Genomic DNA, 21,418 nt, shown 5'->3' with positions numbered 1-21,418 from the left:
ATGCATGACACGACATTTATATGAACGTGCATGACATTATAAATGTTTCAGAATTTACAAAGTTATTTAGACTTACAGATGGAATTCGTTATTCCATGTTTCATCTATGTTTCTTATATACTGATCTTCATGCCTTACATAGTCAATACATTATTGTACTGATGCCCTATTTTTCGGGGCCTGCATTTCATTCCCGCAGGTGCAGGTAGACAAGCTGACCCCTTCTTAGGATCCTTGATCAGCGAGAGTTGTTGTGCTCCATTTGTTCCGAAGCTGCTTTGGATTTGGGTACGATATGTTTGTATACATATATGGGTGTGATGGGGCCTAGTCCCGCCCTTGTACATTTGTATATTTTGTTAGAGGTCTGTAGACAGTTTATGTATAGTTAGATAATATGTGGCCTTGTCAGCTTCCAATTTTGGATATATAGTTGTCTATAGCAGCTTTGTCGGCTCGCCCTACGTATTCCACACGTATATATGTATATGTCTTTTGGACAGGTTTTCCCTATGCATGTTATTCTTGTAATTCAGTAGATGTTATTCATATTTATATCTTAGTCGTATGCTTATGGGTGTTCGACAGGTAGGACTCCGGCACTCATCGTGACCCATCGGTTTGGGTCGTGACACTAGGGTAGGAAGAATCTCGAGGATCCGATGTCTCCTTGTCCTTTAATGACTTATTATTTTGGCCGCGATCAGTTCTCCTATCGGTAGAGAATCTATCCGCCGACCGAAAACCTTTGTCGCATCCTTAGGCCCACTCATAGAGCAAAAATCATCCCCTTGAAAATCGTCGATCTGTGTCAAAATCATCTTTCAACTTCTCTTTATTTTCTCCCGGTCTCGACCTTTGGTAGACGCCGGAAAATCGAGCTAGTCATCTTCAATTCTAATTTTGACTCGTACCAGTTGTGAATATTCGCCCATGTTGTTGCCTGGAATTTAGACAAACTTTCTTTCAATTTCCAGGAAGTATCAGAACTTCTCGGATTAACCTTTTAGTAAATGCTTTTGCGGCCCATTCATTTGGTACGGCGGGAGCAACATCCTCTATTTCTGGAATCGAGTCACGAACACTCACAATAATTCGGACTCTCCTTATGCAATTATGAATATGTCGGCCTTTCGGGCATGTACCTTTTCGGCCCTAACATGGGCCTTAATGAAAGAGTCCGCGAGCATCTCGAAGGAATCTATAAAATGTTCGGACAAGAGTGCATACCATGTGAGGGCCCCCTTCGTGAGGATTTCCTCAAATTTCTTTAATAAAATTGACTCAATCTCATGCAGAGCCAAATCATTTTCCTTCACTGCCATTGTATAGGTGGTGATATGCTCATAAGGATATGAATTCTCATCATATTTCGGTACGTCTGGCATTTTGAACCACTTCGGGATCAACTCTGGTATTGCGCTGAGTTTGAATGGCAATTGAGTGTACTTCTTTGAATGCGGTCCTTTCAATACTAGTAGTGCGCCCGAAATTCAGTTTTAAAAGGATCATTCTTATTGTTGTTACCGGATCCGCTACCGTTCCCCCCGGCCCTGTCAAAGCCCACGTCGCCTCTCTGGGTATTGGTATTGACCCTATGCGTTGTTCGATTTGCGGGAGCACCGTGAGGGGCTGGACCTCGTCCATTCGTGTTGTTGGAATCACCCAACAACGCTTTCCTTAATTCCGTCATAACTTGATCCTGCCACGAGAGATGTCCCATAATGGCCCTTTGTTGCTCCCTTAGGATCCTTACTGTTTCGATAACGTGCTCGTCTTTAGCATCATCGAGAGTTGTCTCTCGAACATGTCGTGGATATTGCCTGTCATGGACTGGCGTGGCCTCATTCCCCTCGTTACGGGTATCGCTGTTGGAATCTTCATGCTGAGGCTGATTTCCTTGGGTCTCAACGTTGTGTGCGATATTGGCATCGTTATTTGCCATTTTTAATAATTTTTGCTAAGAACAAAGAATCAAAAAAGTTAGTAATAGATGTAGGGATCAATTCAATTATACCATTGTCCATGCCCCATGGTGGACGCCAAATTATTTACTAGTAAAACGATACAGTTGAATTTATACGTGGTTTATAAACAAGTGAATCGATTTGATAAATAAATTAGGCAAAAATGTAAGACTTAGCCTTAAAACTGAGATAAAACAACAGATATCTTGGTCCCGGGAGCAGAGCTTCCGGAGGCAGTAAGAATAATGTAAATAAGCAAGAAAGTAAAATGTTATTGAGTTTTGAACAAAGTATAGTGTATGTTTGTCAAAAAATTCGTGTCCTTACAATGTTGGTAGAGTTCACTATTTATAGTTGCACATAGGGAACAAAGTCCTAGGATCAAGCCCCTTTTAAATGACAATTATGAGGGCCATTGAATAATGTGTAACGGTAGACAGTGAATGTCATATTCTTTGTAACGGATTATGCACTTAATGCTATAAAATATTTTTCATTAAATGCTACCGGGTGACGGACATTTATTTCTCCTTTATGAATATTATTCTCTCCGGTAACAAATGAGATTGTTGTCTTTGGACATCAATGCCTTCTATCTTCGGCTCCGCGTATCACTTTCTTATATGATCATTTAATATGAACATATTTTACCCTGTACAAAAATGAAGTATCATTTCTTAAGTGACCAATGAGTTAGAAAAATTACCGTGACCCATACTTATGAAACTCAAATCTCAAAGTATTAAAATCTTTTTGGTAAGTTTACTGCTCTGAAGAAGAAAAAGAAATTCTAAAAAGAATTATATTATCATTACTGCTAAGCATGGCTAATTACCCACGATGTCATTTTATAATTGTCAATGGAGTATTAGTTTAACTAGAATGTATACAAATTATCACTTGACCTTTATACCGTATTACTTTAACACCTCAAAAATACATGCAAATGCCCACCATTTTGCTACTTTCCAGCCACATTGGATCAGCAATTTTCTAGTTTCAATAACTAAAAAAGTTTCAAATCAAGATCAAAATTCTGTGATTTAAAATAAAATCACAAAGTTAAATAGAAAACACACCCCTTAGAACACCCACAATGAAAGAAAAAACCAGCACCAGTATTTCCTTCTAGATAAGAATAACAGCTCTTAATCCAATTCACAGTGAACCAACGTCTAGATGACATCCACGTGTGCTCACGTGATTAATTCTTAATTAAAATATCGATCCTCATCACTCCAATTGAACCAATCAAAATGCAGAAACTGTGAAAGCAGGATCATTTCCCCAATATAAATAGCGTTACTTGTATTCCAGAATGATCACAGCACGTTGTAATTCAATCACCTTAATTTTGAGAATTTAGAAAGATGTCGGCAACTGGAGAAGTGGAGAACCCCGCCGTGGAGCAGCCGCCGGCAGAGGCTCCCACGGCTGAGAATCAACCTCCGGCGACGAAGAAGTCTGTTAAGGAGAAGAAACCTAGAGCGCCGAGAGAGAAAAAGCCTAAATCTGCCAAAACTGTTACTCATCCTCCCTACTTTCAGGTATTTATCCATTAATTTGCCAATTTTTAATGAATATAGATTTTATAATTAGCAATTTCGGTGTATTTAATATTGGAATGGAAATATTACAGATGATTAAAGAGGCTCTGTTGGCTCTGAACGAGAAAGGTGGATCAAGTCCTTATGCAATTGCAAAATACACGGAGGACAAACACAAGGACGAATTACCAGCGAATTTCAGGAAAATTCTCGGTCTTCAATTGAAAAATTCTGCAGCAAAGGGTAAGCTTATGAAAATCAAGGCTTCGTACAAGCTATCCGAGGCCGGGAAAAAGGAGAGAATAACAGCCTCTACCAAAAAGGTTCCAAAGGCCGATTCTAAGAAGAAACCTAGAAGCACCAGGTCTGCCACCGCTACAGCGAAGAAAACAGAGGTGCCGAAGAAAGCAAAACTGACACAGAAGCCGAAAAAGGTTGGAGCTAAGAAGGCAAAGAAGTCTGCTCCGGCAAAGGCAAAGCAGCCCAAGTCTATTAAGTCCCCTGCAGCTAAAAGGGCTAAGAAAGTTGCAGCTTAAGTATGGCGGCTCGCTAATATAGAGTAGATAATAGGAGTAATAAGCCTTTTGTTTGTTAGGTTTGTGAATATTGCAAATGAAGTTTCTACTTTCTGTCTGTGATGTTGTGTAGTGTAGATAGGATCTAGATCTCTACTTGGGCTTCGACATTAACCGTTTTGTACCTGTGTAAATTAACGTGCTGTTCCTGTTAATATTCAGCTTCTCTTTTTCAACATGCTTTCTTCCCTATTGCCGATCCTTATTACTTGTAATGGTTGTTAATGGCGTTGTTGGTGGATCAAAGATCAACTTATTGTTACTCTCTCTTAGTGGCCAATTTATTTTTATACAAAAATACCTAGTATATAACTATATTACTCTTAATTAAATATTTAATGTGTATTACTTTTAATTAAATATTTAATATGAGGAGTAAGAAATTCTTCTAAAAATATACATAAGGGTAACCTTTGAGCCTTTGATCTCTTTGAGCAAAATTAAGCAAATAACCAATACACCAAAATACAATTTATGTCAAGTGGTATCATTTTTTCATACTTTATCGTTTCCGTACATTATTAATACATATATTTAGTAAAATTTTCTAACGAAGCGGTAGAGGAAGAAAAATATATGTATTTTCACTTATTTTTGCCTCTATAATTTGGTGTGGTTTTTGTTTTAAATACTAAATAAATACCTTTTATATTTTGTCTTCCTAACGGATCATGCTTAAATTATTGTTGCTTCATAACATGAGTAATCATTGGATCTCATGCTTTATATTCGACAATATAACCTCCCATATCACAATTTCTAAGATTTTGATTGAACAAATATACCAAGACAATATGTAAGGCCCCGGAAAAAGAAAAAAAATGTACCTAGAATTCGGAGTTTCGTGGTATCGAGGTAGGCTAACGTGTTTGAAGGTTGTAGATAAGCTCATCGCGTTACAAACTTTTTGGGTTGTACAATGCGTTGGGGAGCTGGAAGAATAATTTTTGCAAAATATGGTTTTTCTATAGTCCACTATGTGACCGTAGAACCACTTCGCAGACAGCAGATCTGCTGCAGAGTGCAACAGAAACAAAGCCAATGTTTAAAGGTCATTTTGTGGTCTATTATGCGACGGCATAATCATTTCGCGGGCTGCACTTTCATCGCAGATTCAACATGAGAAATTCCAGAGGGTGATTCCGCGACCGCATAACTGATCTGCAGACCGCACACCTAACCCGACCAGCCCAGTTTTGGAGGATGAATTCGTTGTCCTTTATGCGGACTGCATACCTATTCTACAGTACACGCTGCAATCGCAGAGTTAAGTTTGGAGGGTCCATTTTCTGTTCTTATAACCCGATCCCATTTTAATAAAAACCGCTAAAGGGGTCATTTGGGAGCCAAAGGTCTGGAGTTTTTAGAGTGGGGAGGAAGAAGCTCCAACCACTCTACTCAACCATCTTGCCCAATCTTGAAGAATCAAGGAAGCCATTTGCTAAGCCATTACCTATTTGTGTAAGTTCTTTTTCTAAATCTTCCACGCAAGTTGTTACGAGCGTAAATAAGATGGGGAGTAGAAGATATGACATACATGTGTCAATATAGGGATTTTGGAGGTTATTGAACTACCCGGGATTAATTGTTGATTGATTTTTGTTGTGGGGTGAAGAAATACTCCATAAGAGAACCTTGTAGTCAAATTACACACCTAGTCTTTTATTAAATGCTTAAATGAGCTGACCCCCAAATCTCTTCTTAATTATGATTCAATTTTGTCATGCTTTAATAGATTGAAGTCGCTTGGATTTTCGGAATGTTGTAGTAGTTTAAGGAAAGCTCAAATGAAGTATGTTGGCCAAACTTCTCTTGTAAAGTATCGAATTTCATGATATTCTCATAAGTTTCAAGTGTGATTGGCCCAAGTTCTTATTTCTCATGTTTCGAGTCATTCCTAATAAATTCGGTTACTCCAAATAAGCTTTGTGTCAAAAGATACATACTCAAAATGTGTTCCAATTGCTCATATCATATTATGTTCTCCTTCGGGAATGTATTCAAGTATGACCAATGTATCAAAATGCTATGATTTAGAATCATGTTTCAATTGCAAGTTTATTATGCCTAATTTTGGAAGGAAAATTAAATGTGCTTAAGACTTATATTGCTCATATACATATTTGAAATCTTGATTTCAAATGCTCTTATTATAGATAATTATGATGCTTGAAAGTGAAAGAAATGAGTATAAGATATAAAATGCGGCCATCGTGCCAATAATGAAAATTATACTTGTGGCCAATAGAGCCTATGAAATAAAAGGATGCGTGAAAGATTATGAAATAAGCTTAGCTCCTTTATATAATAAATGTTTTGAGAGTATTGATTAGTCACCGAGGAAGGATAGGTTAAAATAACCTAACCCCGAAACTACATATGCCGGTGTAGTAGTAATTGAGGGGTAAATCCCCGTGTTGATGTGTTGAGACTATTTCCCGTAATTGGGATGAGATTGATGTGTTGAGATTATTCCCTTTAATTTGGATGAGATGATTGCTAGCAAAAGATGATGTCGACCCATACGACATTGTGGTGAGACGGCTTAGCCGATCGGGCCGAGATCGAACGCCATGATGCATATATACTGGTGTTGTGACTGGATGTCTTGGGGTGAGACAGCTTAGAACATCCGGCCGAGATCGACTCCGTACTAAAAGCAAATGGTGTATCGGTACTAAAGATCTCCCTACTTAAACATATTGGTATTTACTTGAAAATTTTCTTTCTCTTAGCTTGACGGATTAATATTGTTTGAGGCTCTTATTGATCCTATGTTTCTTTCTCCTTGTACCGTTACTCGATTCATTGAGAGGGTGTTTAGTCTTACATACTAATACTATTCCATATGTACTAACGTCCATTTTTCCTGGGGCGCTACATCTTTAATAGATGCAGGTGGTTCCAAAGTAGGCGACATCGATCAGTGATAGTGGTACACTCTCTTCTTAGCTGACTTGGTGAGCCCCACTTGATATCGGGGTCTTGTGTCTTTGTTCCTTATGTATAGTGTTTTGAGGTAGCCGAGACCTTATTACCGGCACCATCATATTACTTTTTTTTTCTGTTAGAGGCTCCGTAGATATAGTGTGGGTTGTATTTTGATTTGGGTAAGTCAAACTTGAAATGTTGTTCTTGTGACACATATTTCCACCTCTAAAACTACGAAGGCATAATGTATTTTGGGAATTTGTAACTAATGGTAACAAAACCAGTATGGTACATGTCATCCTTTCATTGTCTAATTCCTGATATTCATCTTCACTTTATTCATAGGTTAGGTCGGGTAGAGATCATCGAGTAGACTTGCTTGACTGGATATCTCGATTGAGCGTCGGTTGCGCTTCCCAAGGTCGGGGCGTGACACAATACCTTTTGCATCAAGAGAAAGATTCATTCCTAGTACTAACTTGAAATTATTTTCTTTTGTCACTTCGTAATTATGTTGGTATTTTTTGTTCTTTTCATTGACATTATAATGTACCTAGAAAGAAGTGTAATAATGTATCATCTCTGATTCATGTTTATCGGAAAAATGGTATAGTTAGATTTGTAATATGGTTTATAGATAAGTGGATTAAATTAATCTGATAAAATAAAGTAATGAAGAACAGAGCGACTAGAATAAAGAGAATTGAGAAAAATACAAGTCTGAGCTTTAGAATATTCCCACCGGGATCCAGAATAATAAGAATATCTTGACAACACTTGTATAAAGTTTGAGAGAAAGAATTCTAGTCTTTTGCTATTAAGTATTTCATGTATTACAATATAATGAAAGCCATTATTTATACTAGAGCTATGGGGTGCGTAGTCTACCATTTATGCCCCATTAATCACCGATATTAATGTTACAATAAAAGGTAATAAAAAGGTGATAATGAATATTAAAGGGTAATAAAGTCTAATAAAGGCCGGAGGAATCTTGGGGTCTTCTGTAACGTTTCTGTAACATTATATCTTGAATTGCTTCTTATCATATCACATGTTTGTATCCGGTGTCAACATCTTATCCGGCCACAGGTTTGTATTTGATGTGAACATCTTATCCGGCCACAGATTTGTATACGGTGTGAACATGGTTGAATCAGTACTGATTGACACGTGTTGCTTCCTAATTCACCCGTCTTCTGAGATTGATTTTTACCATATATAGATAGTCCCCCCACTTTCTGGTTACTCACTATAATGTGACCAAAAAGTGGAAGTTTTGCACCCTCGTTATTGCCTCATTATAAACCTTGCCATAAAAACTCAATCTGGACAAAAATCGAGCGAATAAAAAAAGAGTGCAGAATTTAGGAATTTAGATGACAACTCCATCACTTATTATTCTTTTGTCGATGACCGATTGGTGCTGAAAAAGTACTACCATTGTAGAAAGCTTGATCTTGGTTTTTTTGTGTGCACCAACTTTGTCACGACCCAAATTTCATAATAGATCATGATGGCTCCCAACTTTGTTGCTGGGCAATCCAACGCGTGAACCTCCTCTAAATTATCCATTTTAATTTTTAAAATCAGGAACTTCATTAAATAAATAGAATAAAATCTGGAACCCATAGAAATTTGTGCTTTTATTTACCAAATTTTCGAATATAAATGAATCATAACATGAAGTGATTATAATAACGTGAACTACAATAATGAACATCCACTAGGAACCCCAAAAACTCGATGTCATAAGTGCACGAGCATCTACTAGGAAGTACCATAATAATACAACATCTATATGAAATGTAAAATATACTGGGTAACAATAACAAGCATGAAGGAGACTCTGTGTGCTGCGGATCATGACATGGAATGCAGCTCACCGTAAATTTCCCGCAATAGTTGCGCCTTTGCGCCCAACGACCACCAAAAATATATATCTGCACAATAAGTGCAGGAGTGTAGCATGAGTACATAAAGCAATGCGTACCCAGTAAGTATCTAACCTAACCCCAGAGAAGTAGTGACGAGGGGTCGACATCGACACTTGCTAGTGGTCCAATAAATCAAGTACAATAAAGTAGACAAGTACGAAACATGGTAATTAAACAGTGAAAATAAATATTGGTACATGATACGATCTTATCTGAACAGTAAACATGAAGTCCTCAAATGGAGTATATAATATAGTCCCCACGAAATAGATCGTTACATCTCAAGTTAGGAAAACTTATGAGTACACTGACTTCTTGTCAAATATTACGCACGATTTTACCGAGGTGAGCGGCCCCATCCCATAAGAGTATTTTATGAAATTGTCGAGGCAAACAACCCGATCCCAAAAGAATAATTACATCATACTGCCGAGGCGAAAGACTTGATCCCATAAGAGTATGTTACAATATCCTGCCGAGGCGAATGACCCGATCCCATAAGAGTGTTACTGAGGCGTTTAGCCCTATCCCATTAGAATAGGAAGCTTTTATGGGTCTTTGACTTCACTCACGAATATACGTGTGAGTTATGAGATTCAAGAAAACTTTTGATGAATACACACAATGCGGGAGAAATTCGTAACGGAAGTACAATTTCTACGACTAAACAAGTAGCTTGTCAAATATCTAAAATGACGAGTCCATTACTCTACGCGAGTCTAGTCTCAAGTCATAATGCTAATTAAAGCAATTAAACATGCAAGAATAACTCAAATGGCAAAATACATACTTTTTCCATCGACCTTGTCCCCAAATTCCTCTTACACACCTCTTAAATACGGGAATAATATTACATACCAAAATTTTTAAAGGTGTATCTACACACCACTTCGGTGTTTGACCACATTTGCTTAAATATTGCTCTTACACATGCCAATCAGCATCTGGCACGTTTCAAATCGAGAATAAAAAAAAGGAAAAACTGAAAAAAAAACCCCTGCCCCCCCCCCCCTAAAACCCCCTCTTCTCATCTTCCCAAAGAAAAATAAATACATAAAAGAAACTCTCCCCTCCCCCTCCTCATCTTCTCAATCCCATCATCTTCTCCACCACCACCATACTACCACCAACACTTCTACCACAAGAACCTTCTTTCCTAACTATAGATTCAATTCTTTGCCCATTTTTAACAAGTTTTAGGAACATCCATCACAAATTCTTATACAAATTTCAAATTCAAGCTCAAACCCAAATCTTCAAATTTGTTAATGGTATTTTTTAAAATTTTATCAAAATTAATCACATAAGTAAATTTTTACTCAATAATAATCACGAATTCAAACTCATTTTCTAGGTCATGGAACATCAAAATAAACAATACCCGATTAAATTTTCAAGCTTTTTCAAAAAGTCAATAATGGTAATTTTTACAAGACCCAATAGCTCCTAAATTCTTTTTTTGCTTCTTAGTCATGGGGGTTGGAGAGACAAAAACTAGGATGAGGGTTGGGGAAGAATACGAAATGGGGGAGGGGAGAAAACACTGGGGTTTGGGGTTGGGGAAGAACATGAGTTATATTTTTTTCTTTAATTTGAAAAGGAAATAGTTGAAAAAAGGAGGGAAAAAACTTAATTTCAGGTAAATTTTTTAGTTTTCACGCGTCTCTTTTATGTGTAATACATGGGTGTAACACATGGCAAAAGAGGTATGTAATTGACATACTTTTAAATTTTTTTGTGTGTAATACTATTTTCGTATTTAACAAGTATGTAAGAGGGATTTGAATACAAGGTCGATGGGTAAAATATGTATTTTTCCTAACTCAAATAGTACAATTAAAGCATAGCGTGAGTCTAAGTCTACCCGGACGTAATCAAGAATTCTAGCATACACACGGACACTCGTCACCTTATATGTGCGTAACTCCCACAACATGTAGCATGTAATAAATATAACACCTACGGGGTAATTTCCCTCTCACAAGGTTAGACAAGAGACTTACCTTGCTCCGAAATCTGATAATCGGCTCCAACGCCTTTCTAACACCTCAAACTGATGCCAACCGATCCGAAACTAATCATACAACATGCATACCAATCAAAATATAATCCGATACTCGTAATTTAACAATTAGAAACAAATTCCCAACTCCTCAAGAAAAGTCAACAGAGTCATCCCCCAGGCCCACGCGTCTGAATTCCGAAAATTATCGAAAATAAGTATGACCCATAACATATAGTATATATTCCAAAAACTATCCAATTTCGTCCATGAATTGACCCTCAAATCATGGATTTACCATCTCATACCTTTAGGGCTCAAAACCCCAATTTCTACAACCAACAAAAATAATCATGGAAAAACATCAAAATAAAGGTCATATATTTACCCCCTTGTTGATACGCAACTCCGTGAAAATCACCTCAAACGGAGCTCTAGAACTCAAGATATACTCAAAATACTAAAATGCTTGGTATGTCTATTTAAAACACTATCCAGGTGATTTTCATTCTTTGCCTTGGCAGAACACCTTCGCCTTCGCGGAGAGAAATTTTTCGTGTTAACTGGTCAACTTAGAAATCCTTCTTCATGTTCACGGAACCTCTCTCGCATTCGCAAAGAACAAAGGTTCGCACAAAAAACCAGCAATCTTTCCTGACACGGAAAGGGGCATAACTCTCTCGTACGACGTCGGAATTCGTTATTCTTGTTGATATGACAGAGCTAATGGTTTAATAAAATAACAAATAAATGATCGTTTTCTCAATATAGCATCCTTTATACCCAAGGAAACGATGCTGATACATCGAATAAGAGCGCGACACAACCCAAACACATCTGAAACGCATCCGAGGCTCCCAAGACCTTGTCCAGTCACACAAACCAGTCCCAAAAGATAACATGAACCTACTCGAGCCCTTAAGTCATATACAACAACATCAATTGAAGCTTAATGAACTAATGAACTTTTAAACTTCTAAAACTTATGTCGAACCATGCCAAATCAACCCGAAATGACCTCAAATTTTGCATGCAAGTTTAAAATGACACAACAAATCTATACCGATTCTTGGAACCATAATCCGGATATAATATCAACAAAGTCAACTATTGGTCAAATCTATCAACCTTCGAAACCTTCAATCTTTCAACTTTTGCTAAAAAGCATCAAATCAACCTACAACAACAACAACAACAACAACAACCCAGTATAATCCCACTTAGTGGGGTCTGAGGAGGGTAGTGTGTACGCAGACCTTACCCCTACCCTGGGGTAGAGAGGTTGTTTCCAAATAGACCCTCGGCATCCTTCCCTCCAAGAACTTCCCACCTTGCTCTTGGTTTCCGTAGGTTAATTTCCATCAAATCAACCTACGGATTTTCCAAATCCAAATACGGACATATGTCTAAGTCCAAAATCATAATCTAGACCTAAAAGAATTGTCAAAACTCCGATCCGAGGTCGTTTACTTAAAATTCAAACCTTGGTCAACTCTTCCAACTTAAAGCTTCCGAATTGAGAATTATTCTTCCAAACCAACTTTGATCTTCCCGGAAATCTAATCCAACTACACGTCCAGTCATAATACATGAAGTGAAGCTACTCAATGTCTCAAACTGCCAAACGATATGCTAGAGCTCAAAATGACCAGTTAGATCGTTACACTTTTAATCTTTGAATTTTGACTCTTAGATTTTTTGTTGTACCCGAAAACCTTTTTTTAGTTTTAACTCTTGGACTTTTAGTTGTACCCAATTTTTTTTTTTGAGTTTTGGTTCTTGGGTTTTTAGTTGAACCCAAAACTTTTATAACCTCACAGCCTTAGAGATCGGAGATGTTAATGACTAGGAATTTTGTACTTCTGATTTTGATGAGATATGAGATTTTAATGCTTCTGGTTAACTTTACAATTGGGAAACAAGGCATCCAACTTTTAGCCATTTGATTGGATGGATTCATAAGAGAGGGAACTTATGTTTACAGTGCTTATGAAGAGGACGTCTCTTATTCATCCAGGCATAATTATTCGGATTTGTAATCCCTTTTTTGCTTCTAAGTATGAGCAAATATTAAGAATGATTCAAACATATACAAGAATGTTTTTAGACAGTGCAAGTTTTGCTTCATTCTATACCTTGAATATACACAAGTATTTATAACTTTGGATATATGAGAATTCATAGGAAATGAACAAAAATATCTTGCAAGAGTATTGTGGTTGGGCTAACATTTATTTGGTCTAGCCCGGTTTTTGATTCTGATTTCTTTTATTTCTTTTTTCCCCGGGTTGATCTGGCAGTCCCGAGTCCTTTAACTTGCAGTCCCCAATCTTTTTCTTTATTTTGAAGCCAATTCGGGCTATTTATGGCATCTTGTACGTATTTTTTTGAAGCCATCTTCAGATGCTTACGATACTTATTGTCGCGATTTTTGCTGCTCTAATGCAACAGTCCCCAACATTTGTAGACATTATTGTCTTTCATCGAAATTAGTTTCTAGCGACTCGCTTCGAGTATGCCCCTGCCTCATGTTAGTCCGTGATATTAATGGGTATGGTTCAAATCGGTGTCTGGAATGCCTCCGATCAAAGTTCTGTTGACCTTGATTCCGGGCTTTAGAAGATGCCGATGTAATTATTTGTTCATCTTCTACGTGAATCTTTGGCTCATACCTGTTATGAACAATTGCACAAGTTGTTGCTTGAAATTCTAACAAACTTTCTTTTAACTTCCTTGAGGCATTAGAGCTTAAGGGATTGAGATCCTTTGTAAATGCTTCTGCTGCTCATTCATCCGGTACTGTCGGTAACAACATGCATTCCCTTTGGAACCTTATCACGAACCCTCGCAACAACTCTGAGTCTCCTTGAATAATTCTGAAAATATTTGTTTTCCTCGCTCCAGCGTGAGCTGTAATAAAAGAATCTACAAGCATTTCAAAAGAATCAATTGAGTGTTCATGTAAAAGTGAATATCATGTTAAAACCCCTTTTGTTAGGGTTTCACCAAATTTCTTTAACAAGACTGATTCGATCTTATGTGGAGCCAAATCGTTTCCCTTCACAGATGAAGTATAAGTTGTAATGTTTTTTTATGGATCCGATATTCCATTAATTTTAGAATACCTGGCATTTTGAATATCTTTGGAATCAACTCCAGAGCCGCACTGGGTTTGAATTGTAATTGAAAATACTTTTTTGAGTCCGAGCCCTTTAGGACCGGAGGTGCTCTCGGAATCAGATCTATCCGAGCATGAAATTCTTTAACATTTTGATCCATTCGAGCATTTATTTCCCTCATAAAACTCATGAGTTCAGTTTTGAAAGAATCTTATGCGTTATTTTCATTTTTAGATCCACTACAAGCACCGCCTACTTTATTGTTGTTTCTTCCGAACTCCCCCCCAGGTAATGGTGTCACCGGTTCTTGGTGTTGTTTGATTTATAGGGACACCAAGAGGGACTAGAACTCTACCATTTGAATTATTTGAAGTCTCTGGTATTGCCTGTTGAAGCTTAGTCATTATTCGGTCCTGTCTTGAGAGATGATCCATAATTTTCCATTGTGCTTTTAACATTTTTACGGTAACAACCACCGGCTCATGATAACTAGGGATTTTGACGCATTTTATACTCCTTCTTGCTTGCGCTTTGATTATAAATTCATACAAAATAGTTCCAAAAGGCTCACATGTTGTGCTTGATTGCAAGTTTGATCCACAAAGTGACTGCAATGTCAAAGATCAGCTCAAAAGGAGTGAAACTTGCACAAGTACTGAAGACAAGACAAACTTAGGAAAAGCAGGCCTAGTGCGGATGCACTACACTTTGTGCGGTCCGCACTAGGGAGATTCATAGAGCTGGTTTTTCAGGCATTAATGCAATGCGGCCGTAGAAGGTGTTGTGCGGTCCGAACTGAAGGCAATGCGGCCGCACTACCATTCGAATTCTTAGGCTCAAACTCTACTTTACCAGTTATTCTTTCTTCTTGCCTTACTAACATGCAGGTTGAGGCCACTTTGGCGGTTCTTCAAAAGCAGAAAAAGGCAATTGGATGGACTTTGGCCGACATTCGGGGAATAAGCCCCGCATTCTGTATGCACAAAATTATCTTGGAGGATGATGCAAAGCCTTCCTTGGAGCATCAAAGAAGATTGAACGAGGCAATGCAAGAAGTGGTAAAGAAAGAAGTGATCAAGTGGTTGGATGCCAGTGTTGTGTACCCTATTTTCGATAGCTCATGGACTTCTGCGGTGCTATGTGTACCGAAAAAGGGTGGTATGACTGTGGTAACAAATGACAACAATGAACTTATTCCTACTCGGATAGTTACCGGATGGAGGGTATGTATGGACTACCGGAAGCTAAATAAGGTGACCCGAAATGATCATTTCCCATTGCCATTCCTTGATCAAATGCTTGATCGTCTTGCGGGGCGTGCTTTTTATTGCTTTTTGGATGGATACTCGGGGTATAATCAAATCTTAATTGCCCCGAAGGACCAAGAGAAGACCACTTTTACCTGTCCGTATGGAACCTTCGCTTTCTCTCGAATGCCGTTCGGGTTATATAATGCTCCGGCGACCTTCCAACGATGCATGATGGCTATTTTCACCGATATGATGGAAGATATCTTGGAGGTCTTCATGGATGATTTCAGTGTGGTTGGTGATTCCTTTGAAGAGTGCTTGGGAAATTTGGATAGAGTATTAGCCCGATGTGAAGACACCAATCTCGTGCTTAATTGGGAAAAATGTCACTTCATGGTAGAGGAGGGCATAGTGTTGGGCCACAAAATCTCAAAGCGTGGGATTGAAGTTGACAAAGCCAAGATTGAGGTTATTTCAAGGCTTCCCCCCCCCCACTTCTGTCAAAGGGATGAGGAGTTTTCTTGGGCACACAGGGTTTTACCAGAGGTTTATAAAAGATTTTTCGAAGGTGGTAAACCCCTTGTGCAAGCTACTAGAAAAGGATGCTAAGTTTGTGTTCGATGAGGGATGTATGCAAGCATTCGAGCTTCTCAAGCTTAAGTTGACCACTACCCCTATCATTACCGTACCAAATTGGAGCTTGCCTTTCGAGCTCATGTGTGATGCAAGCGACGTTGCGGTTGGGGCTATTTTGGGCCAAAGGGTTAATAAAATATTTCATCCAGTATTCTACACAAGCAAGACCATGAATGAGGCTCAAAGGAACTACACAGTTACCGAGAAAGAGTTGTTGGCTATAGTATTTGCAATGAAAAGTTTTGGCCGTATCTTATGGGGGGCAAAGTCATAGTGCACACCGATCATGCCACTCTTAGGTACTTGATGACAAAGAAAGACTCCAAGGCAAGATTGATGTGATGGGTGCTACTACTTCAAGAGTTTGATCTAGAAATTGTGGACCGGAAAGGTAGTGAGAACCAAGTGGCGGACCACTTATCCCATTTGGAGGAGGAGGGGAGGCCTTGTGATGGCCTTGAGATCAATGATTCATTTCCCGACGAACAACTCCTTGCAGTGTCAATGAATGATATGCCATGGTTTGCCGATGTTGCTAATTACCTTGTGACCGGAATAATCCCGTGTGAGCTCTCTTCTAATCAAAGGAAGAAGCTCAAGCGGGATAGTTTGGATTTTTATTGGGATAAGCCATACTTGTTCAAGATTTGCACGGATGGTGTGATCCGAATGTGTGTCCCAGAGGAAGAGCAATTGAGTATCTTGGAGGCTTGTCATTCTTCACCCTAGGGTGGCCATCACAGTGGGGTGAGGACCGCCTCGAAAGTTCTTAGTTGTGGGTTCTATTAGCCAACCTTGTTCAGAGATGCGGGTGATTTTGTGAAGAGGTGTGACGAATGCCAAAGAGCGGGTGGAATTTCTAAAAGGGATGAGATGCCTCTCAATACCATTCTTGAAGTGGATATCTTTGATGTTTGGGGCTTCGATTTTATGGGTCCATTTGTTAGCTCTTATGGGAATACTTATATTCTTGTGGTAGTTGACTATTTCTCAAAATAGGTTGAAGTCGTGACTTTGCCTAACAATGAAGCATGGAGTGTTGTTGCATTTCTTAAGAAGAGCATTTTCACAAGGTTTGGCACTCCTCGTGCGATTATCAGTGATGGGGGGTCTCACTTTTGCAATAGAGCTTTCGACACGTTGCTTTCTAAGTACGGTGTCAATCACAAAGTTTCTACCCCCTATCATCCTCAAGCAAGTGGTCAAGTGGAAGTCTCCAATAGGGAAATCAAAAGTATATTGTCAAAGACGGTCAATGCTAATAGGACCGATTGGTCAAAGAAGTTGGACGACACTCTATGGGCTTATCGGATAGCTTACAAAACTCTGATTGGTATGTCTCCATATCGGTTGGTGTTTGGGAAAGCTTGCCATCATCCGGTTGAGTTAGAGCACAAGGCCATGCAGGCTTTGAGGAAGTTAAATCTTGAATGGGATGTTGCAGCCAATCTTCGTGTAGAGCTGCTCAATGAACTTGATGAATTTAGATTCCATGCCTACTCCAGTTCATCCTTGTATAAGGACAGGATGAAGTACCTTCATGATAAATATGCTCGTGGAAAGGAGTTCAAAGTAGGTGATTTGGTTCTCTTGTTCAACTTTCGGTTATGTCTGTTTTCGAGAAAGCTTAAATCAAAATGGAGTGAGCCGTTTGAAGTTGTGTTTGTGATCCCTTTTGGTGCTCTTGATTTGAAAAATAAAAATGGTGAAGTCTTTAGAGTTAACAGGCACAGGGTCAAGCATTATCTTGGGAAAATTGATGACAGCCACGTGGTGGCACTTCTTCATTTCAAATGATGTGATGGTAACCTGCGTCGTGCCGCGACGTTAAATCAGGCGCTTCTTGGGAGGCAACCTATGTGTTTTTCTTCTTACTTTCTTTGATTTTCTTTGAAGTATAAGATTGATTTTTAGGCTAACTAGTTGTGAGATGTTACAAAGTTGTGTTGATGCAGTACAAGACATAGTAGAAAAAAATGCACAGGTCTCTGAAGTTGCCAGTGCCGCTGCAGTATATTTTGTACGGACCACACTGGTGTGGGTAAAATGAAGCCTCTCTGAAGTTTTCCACCGTGGCCGCACTACATTTTGTGCGGTCCACGGTGGACCTCTGCGGCCGTAGTCCATTTTGTGCGAACCGTAGAGTGTTGCCTTCTCAAACTTGAACAAAACAGTTCAGTGCGGACCGCGGTCTATTTTGTGCGATCTGCACTGGTATGTGAGACTGGGCCTCAGGGGCTTTTCTATAAATAGACCTTGAGGGTCTCCTATTACCCTTTTCAAAATTTTAACTCTCAGAGCATACTAATACTGTTCATCCCGTGCATTTGATTGTAATTACTTGCTTGGCATTGATTAGTTTCACTTCATCTCATAATCTGGTAACAAAATCTTCCTTTTTCCTTATTTAATTTTGTAATTTCGTTTAATTTTTGTTTTCTTAGCTTCTGTTCTTCTTCCTCTCGTATTTATTTCAATTGCCTAGGCTAGAGTAGTTAAATTTTGAATTCATGAGGACTTTGTTAGTTTAGTGGACTGGGAAATGACTTAGGGGCACTCATTAGGTGAAAATTTGGACTTAAAAGCAAAAATCCCATGAACCCTAACTCGGTGCCAAAATTAGGCACTCAGTGCGAATCGCGGTCATTTTTGTGTGGTCCGCAGTGCCCCAGTGCGGTCCGCAGTACCATTCGCACTGATGAACTTCTGAAAAGCTGAACCTTGAGTAGTGCGGTCGCACTATATTTTGTGCGGACTGCACTGGCCCCTGTGCAGCCGCACTACCTTTTTGTGCAGTCTGCACTGGTTAGATACAAAGGATGGGTAGTTTGAACCCCATCTCTGTGTGGACCGCACTACCATTTTATGCAGACCGCACTGGCCCTGTGCGGCCGCACTCCATTTTGTGTGGTCCGCACTGGGAACTTCTGAGGACTTCTGCAACTATGTTCCCATGTTCTGCAACACTTAATTTTCACTGCTACTCTAATGTTGCAACTGATACTAACAATGTCATGTGATTGTGATTGTAGATAATGGTTAAACAACGAGGGAAAGACTCAAAACAACTCGGCAGAAGTGAATCCTCCCAGGGGGAAAAGGCAAGAAGATGATTAGATTTACTCCCCAAGTTAGACAAAGCATAAAAAAGATGAGGAAGGCAATAAAAGCAGCTGGCAGAGCCTGTGATCAGTCGGGGAGTGAGTATGTGCCCTCCCAGGACATTTCTTCGGACTCCGTGCCAGAATATGTTGAAAAGATTGGCCGGGAAGATTTGGACTGACAGATACTACTCCTCTACCATCACCCACTGCCCAAGCACCAACACATGTTTCTACTGAGTTGTGTGAGGGCTCAGCAGCCGGTAGTGGTGAATACTCCACCTCCCCCACAGCTTCATTATATGGGGAGGGTGCAGACGAGGAGTAAGTAGAGGGAGATAAGGAGGTAGCTGAAGGTGGTGAGCCTCAGGTGGGAGGCGTTGCTAGAACTAGGAAGCCCGAAACTTGGGAGGATAGGTTTGTAAGTGAAGTGGCGTACCATAAGTTTAGGGAGTTGTGGCTGATGAGAAAACTAATCCTGGAGAGGAGTTTCATAGATAGAGACCTATTACCCCACAACCCCGACTTGCAAAGACAGTTTAGAAATAGAGTGGGCTGGGAGCATTTCATGGATGACTATGTAGACGCCAATGAACACTTGGTCAAGGAGTTTTATTGCAATGTAGCCCACATCAAAAAGGGCTCCAAAGTGACCAAAGTTCGGAACTTGAAGGTGCTATTTGATGGGAAGTCGATAAATGAGTATCTGGGCTTCAATGAGGAGGATGAGACATTGTATATGGCGAAGTTGGAAATGGGCGAGGAGGTCCGTCCATGGTTAGCATAGTACCTGACAATCCCAGGTACCGTCCCCGACTGGTTGACTGTTGGAGTCAAAATATTGAGAAGGAGCTTGAACTTTGAGGCGAGGGGATGAGAGACTTTTGTTTGTAGTCGATTGGACCCTACCACTCATGAAAACACCCTTCCTCTCCACCGGGATGTGTTAGTGGCTTCTATCATGGTAGGGTACCCCATCAACGTGGGGAATGTGATGTCTCGGATTATCACTATAGTGGGAGCGGAGCATGACCGGAACTACCCTTTTCCCAGCTTCCTTAAAATGTACTTTCGGGGCTTGGAGGTGGACAAGAGACCCTATGACATCAAGATCAAGGCGATAGCCCCATTTTCCTGGTATAGCATGAAGGGGGATGACAATCCTAGGAGCAAGAACTACAAAGCTCCTGCCCCAATTGGCCAGTATGAAGAGCCAGTTGTGGTAGAGGTCCCTGCTGATCCTACTTCCACTCCTGCTGACATCCCTCCCGGACCTTCCACATCCACATCTATTCCTGCCAGTCCATCCACATCAGCGGGCTCGGAGATCCTATCTTCCCAAACCCATCCTATTACTGCCCATCGTCTGAGCCAGGCACTTCTGAGTATCAACAACTGGATGCAGACTACCTCATCCAAATTGTCCATCTTGACTACCACCGTAGAGGCCCAGTCGGTTCCCCCAGCTCCACAGATGCCACAGTCGATAGAGGATACGCTTAAGGAGATGACAATCAGAAGAAGATCCTCAACACTCAGGCTGCGCTCTCAAAGGCAGTTGATTCACATAGCAAGGCTCTCAAGGAGCTTGCTCGGGAGCACAAGAAGCTACGGAAGACACGAGCCTCTAAGGAGTCCGTGAAGGAGCTGCGTGCAGATGTTGACAGACTGAAGGCAGATCAGCTGCCTTTAGACTTATTGCTCGAGGACCTGGTCCCAGCAGCTCAGCCACAATAGGAGCAGACACAGAGGCCTCCGAAGAGGATGAGGATTATTCCTAGAGCTGATGATGCTATCATCTAGTTGGTGGACCCACCAGAGACTTCCTCCAATCAGCCACAGGATGTACCAGTTCCAAAGTCTGTCGAGGTCCAGGCCGAGGTCCCAGTAGCAGAGGAGCAGACCACCGGGAACCAGTCTAAGGTTCCCGAGCACACAGAGGACCCATGGACCACTCATGATCCTATGCAGACAGACATGGCTTAGGGAGTCTTCTATATCCTTTTTCCTCTTATCCTTTTGATGCTTTATTTAGACTAGTTGGCATTGGGGACAATGCCAACTTTCATTTGAGGAGGTAGGCCCTACATTTTGGATGACTGTACATATATTGATACATTTTTATGCTTTCTTGATTTTTCATCTTTGGTCTGTATATAATTTGATATTTAGTTACATTTATCGCACTTTTATTTTACTTTGGGTCTGTATATAAAGTTACATTTTATTGTACATATTCATCCCATCTATTGTATATTCAAATCCCCTCTTGTATATATTCATTCTATTTTCCGCAAATTTTTTCGTTTTTAGCTTCTTCTTTATGTTCGTAGCCTTTTGTTTTGTTTTGGAT

At 39.8% G+C, this 21,418-nt stretch overlaps 1 protein-coding gene across 1 annotated transcript; it reads left to right on the top strand.

Moving 5' to 3' along the window:
* Positions 1-3,318: 3,318 nt before the first annotated feature.
* Positions 3,319-4,267, top strand: LOC107808821 (histone H1-like). Its single transcript, NM_001325830.1, is given in 2 exon segments — positions 3,319-3,514; positions 3,607-4,267. Coding segments are annotated over 2 exon segments (621 nt in total). The 5' UTR covers positions 3,319-3,337; the 3' UTR covers positions 4,051-4,267.
* The last annotated feature ends 17,151 nt before the right edge of the window (positions 4,268-21,418 follow it).

Source organism: Nicotiana tabacum, chromosome 3 (assembly GCF_000715075.1).
Source record: "Nicotiana tabacum cultivar K326 chromosome 3, ASM71507v2, whole genome shotgun sequence".
NCBI classification, from domain to species: domain Eukaryota; kingdom Viridiplantae; phylum Streptophyta; class Magnoliopsida; order Solanales; family Solanaceae; genus Nicotiana; species Nicotiana tabacum.
Note: the sequence above shows the minus strand (reverse complement) of the source record. Positions and strands in the feature narration are given on the sequence as shown.